This window comes from Sardina pilchardus, chromosome 16, assembly GCF_963854185.1.
Source record: "Sardina pilchardus chromosome 16, fSarPil1.1, whole genome shotgun sequence".
Taxonomy (NCBI): Eukaryota; Metazoa; Chordata; class Actinopteri; order Clupeiformes; family Clupeidae; genus Sardina; species Sardina pilchardus.
In genome coordinates this window covers 28,145,921-28,160,920 of record NC_085009.1, presented here as the reverse complement: position 1 = coordinate 28,160,920, position 15,000 = coordinate 28,145,921, and the positions used below count along the sequence as shown (strand labels likewise).

The 15,000-nt window shown below is 40.3% G+C and overlaps 1 protein-coding gene across 1 annotated transcript in view; it reads right to left on the bottom strand.

The window, feature by feature from the left end:
• LOC134059638 (NACHT, LRR and PYD domains-containing protein 12-like) overlaps positions 1-15,000 on the bottom strand; it is a 32,536-nt gene that overhangs the window by 12,222 nt on the left and 5,314 nt on the right. The window contains exons 4-8 of the mRNA XM_062516081.1: positions 4,508-6,287; positions 4,179-4,352; positions 2,929-3,046; positions 528-694; positions 1-22 (exon numbers count right to left, since the gene is read on the bottom strand). The exon at positions 1-22 is cut by the window's left edge and continues 149 nt beyond it. Of these exons, the coding sequence (XP_062372065.1) occupies positions 1-22; positions 528-694; positions 2,929-3,046; positions 4,179-4,352; positions 4,508-6,287 (2,261 nt within the window). The remainder of the gene's footprint in view (positions 23-527; positions 695-2,928; positions 3,047-4,178; positions 4,353-4,507; positions 6,288-15,000) is intronic.

Below are 15,000 nucleotides of genomic sequence, written 5' to 3'. Positions count from 1 at the left end.
TGTGATACTGCAGTCAGAGAGCCTAGAAGGGAAGGATTTAGTCAAGCACCAGAAAAGAATAAGTAGTTTTACAAGTGTAACACTACGTTGTGCCAGTGTTGTTCACAATAGAGAATTTACTACAACCTGACAATATTGTGTGAACATATGATCTGCAACATCACTCCATGATGATAAGACACCCCCACCCACAGAACAAATGCTCAACAGGCTACTGCGCCCGTGCCATGTACGGGTCCAAGTGCCCACGAGTGCCCAGGTTCGAGTCCGACCTGCGGTCATGTCCAGATCTCTCTCTCCCACTAACTTCCTGTTTCTCTCTACTTTCCTATATGAATAAAGGCAAAAAGCCCCCTAAAAAATATGTAAAAAAATTAAAAATAAAGCCACATAACTGACGACTATGTGTTCACCGTGTTATAGTGTGAGTGACTGATTGACTCAGTGGTGTGTGTGTGTTTGAGTGAGAAAAAGAGGGAGAAACACACTATCATTCACTGATAGCAACTCAGTATTTGGTTACTCACACTAGTTTTTTCAGTTTACAGTTGGGATCCTCCAGAAGAGAAGAAAGATGCTTCACTCCTGAGTCTCCTGCTTTATTCCCACTCAGCTGCAGCTCTCTCATGTGTGAGGGGTTTGATCTCAGTGCTGATGCAAGAGCTATGAAGCCTTCCTCTCCAATACTGCACTTATCCAGGCTGTAGAGAGAAACAGGAGAAATAGAAGAAAAACTTTATTCTAATTTCCAAAACAGTCAAACAGTATTCAAATGATCTGTTAAATACAGTTATGTGGACAAATAATATGTGCACAGGGATCCGGATGAGAGAAACTGTTTGGACTTCTGACTCAACAGTACTATGTAAATGTAAATAAGAATTGAGTGTGGTATGTGTGTGTGTGTGTGTGTGTGTGTGTGTGTGTGTGTGTGTGTGTGTGTGTGTGTGTGTGTGTGTGTGTGTCTGTCTGTGTGTGTCTGTATGCGTGTGTTAAAGACCTGAAGGCAGAGAGATGAGTAGTTTTAACACTGACCCATTTCATCACTTTGTGGTTTGGAAGTTGTACCATCTCCACCAGGAGACTGCAGCTAATAGTGAATGCAGCCAGAAATATCACTGGTGCATCACCCCCTTCCCTCCTGGACATCCACAACACACACACACACACACACACACACTCAGCACCGCAGGAAACCACTCCTACCCCTCACACAACTGGGAGGAGATGTGGATGGAAATATGGAACCCGTTTGTCCATTTCAAGATATTTTGGCCTTGCAATTATTTGTGTTGTTACACAGTGTCACAGTGTGAAGCTAATTCACTAACTCAATAGCCTACTCATCATGGATATCGCAAGTTCTTTAAACAAACAAAACAGAAAGGATGGAGGATGGAGGCAGCTAGAAAAGTTTCCATTTCAAGATATTTTGGCCTTGCAATTATTTGTGTTGTTACATTTTGTAACCAGTAGGTGGCAGGATACAGTAGGTTAAGGAGTAGTGCAGCTCATCTACTCCAGTAAGACAAAATGAATCAGAGGAAGAGGAAGACAAACAAAGTAGCATGTAATGTGTGAAAGTTATATGTTCTTAGTGCAGTCCATGAAATAAAAGAAAACAGCCTTCCAACATACAGTATTTAGCTTCAAGTGTGCAACTTCTAACTCACTGGTGTCAAGCGTGTCCAGATGTGTCCATCACTCTTAAGCATCCTCTGGAACACTTCTGTTATGTTGTCTGAATTTGGCTTTGTGTTGTGAATTTGCAGCGCGTTGTGAATTAGTAGCCCTTTCTGAAATGCGTTTTGTGAATTTGCAGCGTGTTTTCTAAAAGGTGCACATATGTTGCCAAATTCATAAAGATGCTTTCTTAAGTTGCTTGTGTTTTGTGTATTTGCAAGTTTTGTCAATTTACAATTATTTATAGGGATTGTCAAAGTTTTTCAACGATTCAGTCAATGAGTCATGTCACCAGAATGACGACGTTCACACATAAACTAAATGATAACAACATGAAGAACAATACTGTTGGGGAACACTTTCAGAGCGATTTTGAGAACGACAAAAATCTACTAGCCAATCAGAAGCCATCACATTTTAGCTATCACATTCATTAACACCAGGAGACTTTGCTTATCGTTGGTCAATATGGACTCTATCGTTAGGCTATATTTATCTACTTGGTGTGAATGGTCCTTTACAGAGATAGGCTGCACTGTAAAGTTGCCTACAAAGATTGTCACATTGTGATTATGCAGACAGTTAAGGTTGACTGACACACACACACACACACACACACACACACACACACACACATGCACACACACACATACACACACATATCAAAATCACACACCGGACGCCGAGGCTATAGTCTTTCTATATGGGTTTAGTTAATGATCGCGCTATAATAAGACCTTAATAGTGGTTGGTGTAAACATTTTAGTATCCTGACAGGCTTTTGTTGGGACTCGGAACATGCAACTCAAAATTGGGATATCTGGTCACCCATTCTGTGCGCTAGTTGAATAACTTGTCTTTTCGGATTAAATGTCATACTGGTGAAGAAAGGTGTGTGAATCGTCTCTAAAATAAGGGAAGCTCACATAGTATAGCGTTATATATCTTTGAAAGTTTGCACACTCTTTTAAAACACGGCTCTTTTTTTCTCTCGCTCTCGCATATAGCCAGTCAAGCATTCTTTCCCTGTTTGCTGAAATATCGGTCTTGAATAATTAACATTAAAAGAGGCCATTAAAAGTGTGCAGCTGTTGTTCTTCTGATGATCTCCTGGCCAGCACCTCTGCTTGAGTGTGCATTCCTCCGCCTGGTTGTTTAATGTAAAGTGAATGCAACAACATCCACTAACCGTAATGTCTGCAGTGTGCAGTGTGGATCCTGCAGTAAAGCACACAGCTGAGTCACTCCCAAGACTCCTGGTATGAGTCCACTCAGATCCAGCTCAGTCATGAGTAAGGGGTTTGAACCCACAGCTGAAGCCACAGCAGCACAGGCTTCCTCAGCAGCACTACTCTTCAGGAACCTGGACAAATAAGGAGGATAAGAGACCTTTTATCTCAGCTGACATAAACATCACCAACACAGCTGGACTGGTCAGTAGAGAGCAACTATAGCTCATGATCAGAGGGCATTCCCACCACAACAAGAAGCACACTGCAGCAGTCTTACACGTCATCAGATTCAAAACATATGACCAGGTGAAGCCTTTGAAAATCTTTGACAACACAACTGGACTGTCCACTGTTCTTCCAGAAATATACTTACTGGACATTTCTCAGTGCACACTGTTGATCCTCCTTTAGGTCTAAAAGCAGTTTGACTCCTGATTTCCCTGGAATATTTCCTCTGACATCAAGCTCTCTGAGACAATTGGGATTTAACCTCAGGGCTGAAGCCAGACTAGCATAGCCCTTCTCTGTGATACTGCAGTAAGAGAGCCTAGAAAGAAAGGGTTATTTACTCAGTGCACCAGAAAACACACAATATGCCGTTTCCCCAAGTATATCTAAAGCTTTTATAGGCAGTGAGTTTTTAGGTAGCATACCTGCAATACGTAAGGGATAATGTATAGAACTCCGGTCATTATCGGGAAACCAGCGGAGGTCATAACCGATCATGACCGCGTTCTATACATCATCCCGCTTATTACACGGTTTCTTACCAAAAGGAAAGAAATAAACTCAACGACTCTTTATATTTGTTATTGTTTCATTGTGGCTTTTATTTGCTCTGGTTAGAGTCAGTTGATGAGTTGAGAAGTAAAGTGAAATTGTAAAGTATTTTATAGTACAGAATTTACAACAACCTGATAATATTGTGATGTTTTATATATATATATATTGTGTGTGTGTGTGTGTGTGTGTGTGTGTGTGTGTGTGTGTGAGAGACAGAGAGATAAAGAAGACTGAGGGAGACTGACTTATTAGTAATCCTTTCAATATGAATGAGTTAATGTGTGTGGTGTGTGTAAGGTGTCAATACAGAAGGACACAATCCCACTGGCTGTTCCCACCACACTGCCATTTGCAACATCACTGCTGCTGTAAGAACCCCCCACATCCCCCTTCACCCTGCCCACACACTGGACACATGCATCATACTGCACAAATGAAGCCACCTAATCAGGCCTATGAAGGGATACTGAAAAGTCTTACCTGAGTGTCTCCAGTGCACAGTTTGGGTTACCCAGTCCACTACACAATTCTTGGACACCATTATCTCCAATGCTGTTGTCATTGAGGTCCAGATTTTTCAGTTTTGAAGACGCTTTGCTGAAGACAGATGCCAGACCTGCACAGCTCCTCTCAGTGAGCCCACAACTGTTGAGCCTTAAATGGGAAAACATTCTACCAGTTACTAAACTCTCTGTAAAGGACTTTGACGAAGTACATTAGTATAGTTGTGCTTCGTAATTATATTTAATATCAACTTAAATGTGAATATATCCTCCTTTTCAACCAAAACATATTGTTATTCTACTCACAGAGCTTTTTGGGACTCCTCCACAACTGGCTGCAGTCTCATAAGACATTCATCAGACAAAATGTACTTCTTCAAGTCAAACACATCCAGCTTTTCTTCTGATGTCAGAAGCACAAACACGAGAGCTGACCACTGAGTGGATGAGAGATTGGCTTCAGAAAGTGTCCCTGCACTCAAGAAGCGCTGGACTTCTTCCACTAAGGAGTGATCGTTGACTTCATTCAGACAGTGGAAGAGGTTGAGAACTCTTTCTGATGATGGCATCTCCCTGATTTTTGTCTTAATGTACCTGCCTATTTCATCTTTGCTTTCATGTTGTACTTCCTTTATTAGGCCTCTCAAGAGTCTCTGGTTGGATTCCAGAGAGAGGCCAAGAAGGAAACGGAGGAACAGATCAAAGCGCCCATCTTCATGTTTCATGGCTTTGTCCACAGCACTCTTCTGTAAGGTGGTCATGGGTTTGCCCATTTTCCTTTTCAGAAGCTGAAACACTGGTCTGGTGGATTGTTGTGGGGACATGAGATCTTTCCCCTCAGTAATTAACATCAGGATCACATACAAAGCTGCAAGGTACTCCTGGATGCTCAAATGCACAAAGCAGTACAACTTTTCCTGATGAAGGCCTGGCTCTTCCTGAAAGATCTGGGTGCAGATGCCACAGTGTACTGCTGCCTCTCTGACATCAATACCACTCTCTCTCAGGTCGTCTTCATAAAAGATCAGGTTGCCCTTCTTCAGCTGCTCGAAGGCCAACTTTCCAAGAGTAAGGAGACTAGCCTGGTTCCACTGTGGATCTGTGTCATAAACTCCTTCCAACTTCAGAGTCCTCTGCTTGGTTTGGAAAACAAGGAAATATGTGTACATCTCTGTCAGAGTCTTTGGAACTTGCTTATCTCCTTCAGTCTTAAGAATAAATTCAATAACATTAGCAGCAATCCAGCAAAACACTGGTATGTGGCACATAATGTGCAGGCTTCTTGATGATTTTATGTGAGTGATAACTTTGCTGGCAAGTTTCTGGTCACTGATCCTCTTCCTGAAGTACTCTTCCTTTTGAGCATCACTGAACCCTTGTACTTCTGTGACTCGGTCAACACACTCAGGAGGGATTTGATTGGCTGCTGCTGGTCGAGAGGTGATCCAAACGAGAGCAGAGCGAAGCAGATCACCTTTGATGAGATTTATCAGCAGAACATTTAATGAAGTGACCTTTGTCACGTCAGTCAAAATGTCATTTTTCTGAAAGTCTAGCTGGAGTCGACATTCATCCAAACCGTCAAAGATGAACAACACTTTGTACTTCCCCTGGCTGGGAAAGGTTAACTGCTTAATTTCTGAGAAAAAGTGGTGAAGAAGATCCATCAAAGAGAGCTGTTTGTCTTTCATGCGGTTGAGCTCCCTAAAAGGCAGTGGAAATATGAAATGGATATCCTGGTTTTCTTTCCCCTCAGCCCAGTCCAGGATGTACTTTTGAACTGACACAGTTTTGCCAATGCCAGCTACTCCCTTCGTTATGACACTTCTGATTGGTTTGTCTTGGCCAGGTAGGGGCTGAAAGATGTCTTTGCATTTGATTGGTGTCTCCTGTCCAGCTGGTCTCTTGGAGATGGACTCAATCTGCCTGACTTCATGCTCCTCATTTACTTTCCCACTTCCTCCCTCTGTGATGTAGACCTCTGTGTAGATCTTTTCCAGCAGAGCAGAGCTCCCTTGCTTGGGTATTCCTTCAAACACACTCTGGTACTTGTTCTTGAGATATCTCTTCAGTTCAGTCTGCCACACTACACAGAGTTCAACGACAGAAAAGCATAAATAACGTTAAAAATGAAATGTTAGTCAGCCATAATACTAAATGAAGGATGTGTCTTATCACCCCTGCTATTCTCTCTGTACACAAACAACTGTATATCAACTTCTGCATCTGTTAAACTGCTTAAGTTTGCGGACGACACCACCGTTATAGGCCTCATACGTGATGGGGAGGAGTCTTCCTATCGGGATGAGGTAGAAAAGTTGGTGCAGTGGTGTGCAGACAATAATCTCATCCTCAATACAACAAAAACCAAAGAACTCATAGTTGACTTCAGGAAAAAGACAGACCAGCACCTTCCCATCTCCATTAATGGCCAGGTAGTGGAGTGGGTCCCCTCCTCCCGTTTTCTAGGCACCACTATCCATCAGTCCCTATCATGGAACCCGAACACCAGTCTCATCATTTCCAAAGCCCATCAGAGACTACACTTCCTCCGTCAGCTGAAGAAGTTTGGGGTCAGTCAAGCAGGCATGATCCACTTCTATCGGGCTACCATTGAGAGTGTACTCTCCTTCGCCATCTTGGTCTGGTATGGTAGTGCCACCAGCCAGGACAAACAACGGCTTGAGAGGGTAGTGCGCAGGGCCTCAAAAATCATTGGCTGTAGTCTGCCTACCATAGCCTCACATTACATCACCAGAATCTCCAGGAAAGCCAAAAACATCATCTCTGACCTCTCCCACCCAGCACACCATCTATTCACACCCCTACCATCAGGGAGAAGGTTCAGGAGCATCACATGCAAAACATCACGCTTCAGGGATAGTACCTATCCACAAGCTATTCGCCACCTGAACATGCACTAAGCACTTATGGATTACATACCAGGCTACCTCTCTTTGCACTTGTACAACTGTACTGAACTGCTGCTTTCTGTGATTCTTGCACGTTGTTGCACTTTTTCTGTATATTAAGTGTTGTTACCCCTGTGCTATTGTGTTGTCATTATGTGTCTTATATGTGAGCATACCAAAACACATTCCTATCAATTGTATTTCATACTGTTGAAATGGCTATAATAAACTTGAACTTGAACTTGAACTTGAAATACTAAATACAGTTTTTTCTGAAAGCTTAAGCACTAATCATGATTCTTGTAGCACAAAACCACTCACTGAGTTGTCACAACTAAAAGCACAAACACGGCTTTGCACTCAGTTTGCAATTTTGTAACACACACTTTGCAAAACTGTAGGCACAATTCACCGCACAGCACTCTTTTTGCGGAACTTTAAACACAACTCACTGCTTACAATCAATTCCAAAATTTCCAACACACTCCTAGCAAAATTATACACACATTTATTATTATGACCGCCGCTAGCGTAGCTAGCGAAGCGGTCATATAGTTGTTGTCAAAGTTTTTTTTTTTTTTTTTCCGTCATCGGTTCTGAATTTTTGGTCAACGATTCCCGGGACACCGTAACACCGGGGCACATGAAACTTGGTGGGCATGTAGCCCCAGTAGACTTTTACGGAAAAATTTCGTTTCGTCCCCGGGGGTCACTCCCCCCCGCGCTGCCCCCGCCCGAAGCCCAAAAATTGCAGTTTTTCCTACATAACTACCTGAACCGTGGCACCGAGGATGACAAATTTTTTATGGTATGTTGGTCTCAAGAGCTCGGATCAACTTAGCTTATAACCAGTCATTTGTGAATTGCACCCCCATGGTAAAAATTTGAAATGTAATGTAATATTGCTTTAATTGCCCCTATCTTCAGATGAGATGCTATGAACTGCACCAAATTTCATGTGTATGATTAACCTGACACCCTCTGGGAGTATGCCAAGTTTTGTGGAATTTCATCCATGGGGGGCTATAATAAATGTATTTATGTGTGCATTTAGTGAATGGTCCCTCAACGTGGCTGCTCTACACTGAAGCCTAGAATGGCCCGTGCCCCATGTAGCTGTGTCACTGGCCACCCCCGTGGCTACCCTGTGCTTACCAAATAAAACAATTATGTATTTATTACGATTTTATATGAGAACGTCAAAAGCAGAACTAATGCAACAACGTTCAAACACTGCAGCCTGCTGCCACTGGTGTGTGGCGCTGGCGCTGCTCAGTGAATGATAGATCAGATCAGAGAGAAGAAGACAAACGAAGAAGATGGAGTTGTGATTTCTCAGTTCCGAATGGCGGCCATATTGGAATTGTCTTTACTGTCGCTAGTTTCCCTAGTTTCACACTACTTGATTTCTCATGTTGCAGTAAGCTAAACGATTTCATCTCTTACGTGAGTTGTTGTTCTTGCACGTAACTGTGTAACCGTCAGACTGATAAAGAAGTTGGTAAATGTCAAGCAAATCAAGCAAACTCATCCAAGCAGATGCGAATAGCCTACAATGTCTACTCAAACCACCAGTAGCAGGCTTAGGACTAGGTAAGTAAAACATCTCTTCTCTATATCTCTCCTATTTTCATTTTAAAAACTGTATGTAAAGCGTAATTCTAGCCAACACCTGTTTCCAAAATGTATTTATAGAGTCTGTACATGTGGTCCCTAGCTTGGTTTGCCCGAAAATTAAGTGGAAATATCCTTTAGAAGTGTTTACTTTAGGCGCTAGTTAGCATGTAACAGCATCTGAATTAATGAACTGGCATGGTGCATTTATACCTGACGATCTCTTTCAAGTAATTTAAATAAAAAACGGACCTCATGGTTAGTATTTATAGAGTCTGTACATGTGGTCCCTAGCTTGGTTTGTCTGAAAATTAAGTGGAAATATCCTTTAGTAGTGTTTGTACTCTAGGCGCCAGTTAGCACAGCATGTGAATGAATGAACTGGCCACTAGCATGGTGCATTTATACCTGACGATCTCTTTCAAGTTATTTGAATAAAAAACTGACATCATGGTTAGTATTTATAGAGTCTGTACATGTGGTCCCTAGCCTGGTTTGTCTGAGAATTAAGTAGAAATATCCTTTAGAAGTGTTTGTACTCTAGGCGCTAGTTAGCATGTAACAGCATCTGAATGAATGAACTGGCCACTACTATGGTGCATTTATACCTGACGATCTCTTTCAAGTAATTTAAATAAAAAATGGATATAATGGTTAGTATTTGTAGAGTCTGTACATGTGGTCCCTTGCTTGGTTTGTCTGAAAATTAAGTGGAAATATCCTTTAGAAGTGTTTGTACTTTAGGCGCTAGTTAGCGTGCCAGGTGTCATACCATTGCAGTAATCATCTCACTAAACACGTCTTTTCATATCCAATCTGTTCAACAGAGTTTGCCAGTCAGACCACTACACCTTTGCCAGCACCACCACCCAGCAAGCTTCATCAACTCCAGCCATGCCGGTAAATACAGTGCCTATTGACAGCCTACACACCCCTGTTCAAATGCCAGTAGCTTTGTTCATTGTTAAATCCTGTTGTTCTTAAATGTGTTATTGTGTTTTGGAAAGGTATTGCATTACATTACTCTTCACCTTTTGCTTTTGTAGGCTAGTAGAAAACATGTTGATGGTAGTGAAAAGGTAGTAAATTCAGCTCAGTTTTTTTGTATGAACCCTGCCATTGCAGTAATCATCTCACTAAATACCCCTTTTCATTTCTAATCTGTTCAACAGAGTTTACCAGTCAGACCTACACCTCTGTCAAATTCGCTCACAACGCTGCCAGTAACACCCCAGCAAGGTAGAACTGCATTTTCATTAAAGAGTCACTTCACCCCATAACTCCACCCACTTCACATTTCTGAAAACTGCTTTCAAAATGGGCGAGACGTTCTGAAATTTTGGAGAGAGAGTGCAGCACTGCTGCAACCAATCAACCATGGTGATTTCGTGTCAATCTGGGAACGAGAGCTGCAGACATGGCTTATCACAGGTAGGCTAATCAGGGCAGCAGGTGTTGGGGCGTTTCAGTCCTAATTTGTAACGACCCGGTGACGTAGTGTCGGACTAGAAGTGCAGGACAACGTCAGCATTCCAATAGTATTTTGGACCAACATGCCATGGCATGTTTTCAAACGGTAGTATGCGCGAGAGAGCAATATCTCCAATACAAAATCAGACGAAATGTTACTTTTGTCGAGAAACACGATTTTTGTCAATATTAACCCTGGTAATAGTACAGTTCACCACTTATGAGTATTTTCAATCAATCAACAGCTCAAAAAACCTATTTTAGGGTGCAGTGACCCTTTAATCTGGCACCAATATCAAGGGAGAAAAAAGCCATGAATGTCTGTCACAACTTCTTTGCATCTTTACTTTCCTTACATCTGAAGAGTGTGTTGCATATTTATATCATTATTAAAAATAATTTTAATAAATTGTTTAAGCATGTACAATAAATAAAGCATGTAAATGAGCATGTAAAATAAATAAACAAAAGCAAGTAAAATAAATAAATAAACAAAATGTATTGAACCTAATACTATGTGTGGTGAGTCTGTGTGATAGTTGCTGAGGATAAATGTTTTTATATTGGATTATTAAATTACAGTATACATTTATAGGTTTCTCATCAGCAGGCACTGTCTTCACCTTAGTAAATTTGGTAACTTTGGTAAGTCCTGTAAATAATTGTAAATTGTTCTGATTGAGGGCAAATGGAAAGTGTTATAATGTATTATTGCTATTTTAGTGCATCATTTTCATTATTATGGCCATAAATAAGGCCAATTAGAAGCTGGTGGGTAGTAAGCGGCAAAAGGGTGGCCCTTTATCTGGAGCCGCTTCTGAGCCGCCGGTGGACAGCCAGAGAACTGATGAGCAAAACTCCAGCGGGCCACTGGTGGTTACCGCCGTGGGACCGCCAACTCTGCCGCTGGTTTGTAACAGTAACTTTAGCATTGCCCATGGTGGATTAAATGATTGCAAAATATTTATTGAGGTGAGTTTAACAAGTGTAATTTCATTGGCATATAATTCAGGCCTATAGTAGATGGCTAAATGGCTACAGTAGAAGGATACACGAAAAGCCCAAACTACCAAAATCTTCATATTTTATTACCACAGTTTCTATCTATAGGCCTCTCTTATTTGGTATACTGACTAGACATTATTGAACAAACATAGGCTATTCATCTGTATTTCAGTATCTCAGTAGGTTAAAGTATTTTTTAGATACCTCCCTGAAATTACTTTTGCAGGTTGTGATGTCTTCTATATATTGTTGACGTTACTGTTAAAATGGCGTAACTGTTAAATTCCAATATAGTGAGTAGGCTATTGGCAAAACCGATTGCCATTTTTATGTTGAGCCGGCAGGGGGCTCAGTTTAAAAAGTAACTAAGTTCGCACACACACATCAACAGATTCACACGCACAGATAAACACACTTCCACGGATTCCACACACACACACACACATGCGCACACATGCACATTCACACACACACATCTTTATACAAGCAAACTCACACATGCACACACTCATATACACATGAGCTGCAAGAGTAGGAGATACAGTATATTGCACAAATCGGAGATACAGGAAAGTTGACAAGCGTCATTCGTTTTGGAGAGAATGTGCAGAACTGAGCGGCGGTCATATTGTGTACCGCTATGCGGTGCATCTAGTTATTTACACTGTTTTACCAAGTGTATGGCACACGGTCACATCATGAAAACTGTTTTAGATAATTAGTTCACTTTGCAATCAGCCTAAGCAGTGTAAATAAGGCACAGGTAAGACATCCGTACAATGGAGGGAGCAGGAAGAGTGAGCAGGAAGAGTGAGAATTAGAGGAGGCCTAGGAAGAGGACGAGGAGGTGAAGAAGTAGGATAAAGAGGAGGAGGAAGAGGACAAGGAGGTGAAGGAGTGAGAGGGAGAGGACAACAAGGACAAGGAGCCCGGTGCCTTGGACAGGAGGACATTGCATGCGATATAGATGAAATTTTGTGGCCGTACCCAGAGAGAAGTCATGATGTAGACAGATTTTATTTTACTGTATTTCATTTTATTTTTTTGTCTCAGTGAAATTACTATTTTGTGTTTTGACTTTGTATTTGTTTTGATGAGTGTGAACACCAATAGTTGAAGTTTGGGAACCTGTATGTTTACAGAACTATGACAAAAGTATGACCTCAAACTGACATTTCTTCCTATATGTATCTCCAATTCTAAGGAGTTCTTCCTCGCTCCTGTTTCTCATGGGCTCTCTCTGAATGTTTAACACTCTGTAAAGCACCATGAGACATGTGTAATGTTTTGGCGCTCTATAAGTGATTAATTATTATGATCGCCGCTAGCATAGCTAGCGAAGCGGTAGCACTTTATAATAACCATCCGTTATAAATGGTTAATTGATGCTTTATTTTGCAACTATAATTAAACATTTAATAACTTAATAATCATAAATTAATCATTTGTAGATAACAATCAATGATTACTAAACACATAACTTACAAATACGTTATTATCAGCTTATGAAAAAAGAAACAATTTATTTATATATAACATACAGAAAAATATCTGTTTAGAGATAACTTGATTTCAATATATTTTATATCAATAAACTACATTATTATTGCAAATATTGTATGATTTATAATGCCTTATTGAGTTATTATGAATGATTATAATGTTGATTGTAGGCCTTTACATAGCCATATCCTCAACGCATATGCCTATTACATAGATTGATTAACTATTGAACTATAAATGATGTTCTATTGATTAACAGTTAGTTAGATAAACAATTACAATATTTGTTTTTCAGATGGCTATGATAAAGTTGGGCCTTAGTCTTTTATTTGTTAGTAAATCATTTGTAAACTATCTAAAAATGTCAATATCATTAGCCTAATGAATGGGAAATGACGGCATCAAACCTTTTTTGGATGGCTATTATAAAGTTGCATCTTAGTATTTTACATGTTAATAAACAATTTGTAAATGATCTAAAAATGTCAATCAATAACTGGAGAGAAAACCCATCTATATGAACATAATGTTTATTTGAAGTTTCACCAAAACAGTTTTGAAAGTTGACAAAACAAAATGATCACGACAATTTGATAATGGAAAACATTAGCCTACATCAAAATGAACAATTCCTTTTTACATTTCTTGGCAATGTCGTGGAGTAGGCGACCCAGAGTGGACCATTGCGATCATTCCACTCAATTAATGTGATCTTTTAGCAAGTCAGCGGTCCGATTCCCCCTGCGTCTTGAGATGTTCTCCTTGTAGGCTAACTCCGCCAGGCCCTCTCGGTGTGCTGTGTGGCAACCTGTTAGCCTATCTGCATTGACGAATGCTTGACTGTGTCAGGTTCACATACTCCTACCCAAGTGCGGGCAGTAGCTGACGATAGGCTCACCGCCATGCATCACTTAAAACTAAGGTCCCTGTTCTAATATTGTGGACAATGAGAGGTACCAGCTTGTCTTTTTGCCACTAGAACAGACTAGACGACATCTTTTGTGCTTCACACCGAGCATCCCAAACACGCACCTGTTTCCTTTTCAAGCCAGTTGCATTTAATCTTTCTAAATCAGTCTTTTCCTCTGCAACTATTTCATAAGCTTCTTTAAATTCTTTTTACTTTCAATTAGTTGCACCTTCCTTGCTAAACCAGGCATTTTGATTCCATAAGGAAATGTCATTTCTCTGCGTTCCAGTTTGTGCCATAAAATACGCGCCAGAACAGAACGGAACAGAAGTGCATTGGTAGCTGTGAAGCAAGCAGCAATGGGGTGGAGGGAAACGTCAATATACAATATACATATGATAATGTCTTGCCATAATTTTATCAGCCTCCATTTACCATGGTTGGTTTCCAGTAATATGCTATGAATTATAACATTTACAAATTATAAATCAACCTAGCAAGTTGCGTGCCCAAAGAGAGGGATCTCAAACTCTTATTTTGAAGTCAATGAATTCAGGAAACTACGTCTGAGGGTGACTAAACTTTCTTTTTTCGTCAGGTTATGTTGTTGTTAACAAGTTGCTAGTGACATGATCTCGAAGTATGTGGACTTATAAGGAGAAAATAAGCATATAATTACATTTCATTGTCATTTATCTCAGACACGAAATATTAAAAAGAAAAAGTAGACATTTTACAAGGTCGGGGAAACTAGATGGTGAAACTAAATCGCCTGTAACCCTATCGACGACGATGGCGGTTGCAGAGGAGAAGACTTGTTAGCCTGAATGAATGGCTAGCCAGAAAACATAGCAATGGGTTGCCTACTACTCCACGACATTGCCAAGAAATGTAAACAGAAGTTGTCCATTTTGATTTGATTCATGATCATTGTTTTGTCAACTTTCATAAATGTTTTGGTGAAACTTCAAATATACATTGTGTTCATAGATGGTTTGCATTCCAGTTATTGATTGCCATTTTTAGATAATTTACAAATTGTTTATTAACATGTAAAAGACTAAGATGCAACTTTATAATAGCCATCCAAATTCTTCTCCAAAAAAGGTTTGATGCAAGTCAATTCCCATCAATGAATGATATTTGCTTTTTTAGATAGTTTACAAATGATTTACTAACAAATAAAAGACTAAGACCCAACTTTATCATAGCCATCTGAAAAACAGATATTGTAATTGTTTTTCTAACTAGCTGTTAATCCATAGAGCATCATTTATAGTTCAATAGTTAATCGACCTATGTAATATGCATAGGTGTTGTGTATATGGACATGGAAAGGCCTACAATCAACATTATAACCATTAACAATAACTCAATATATCATT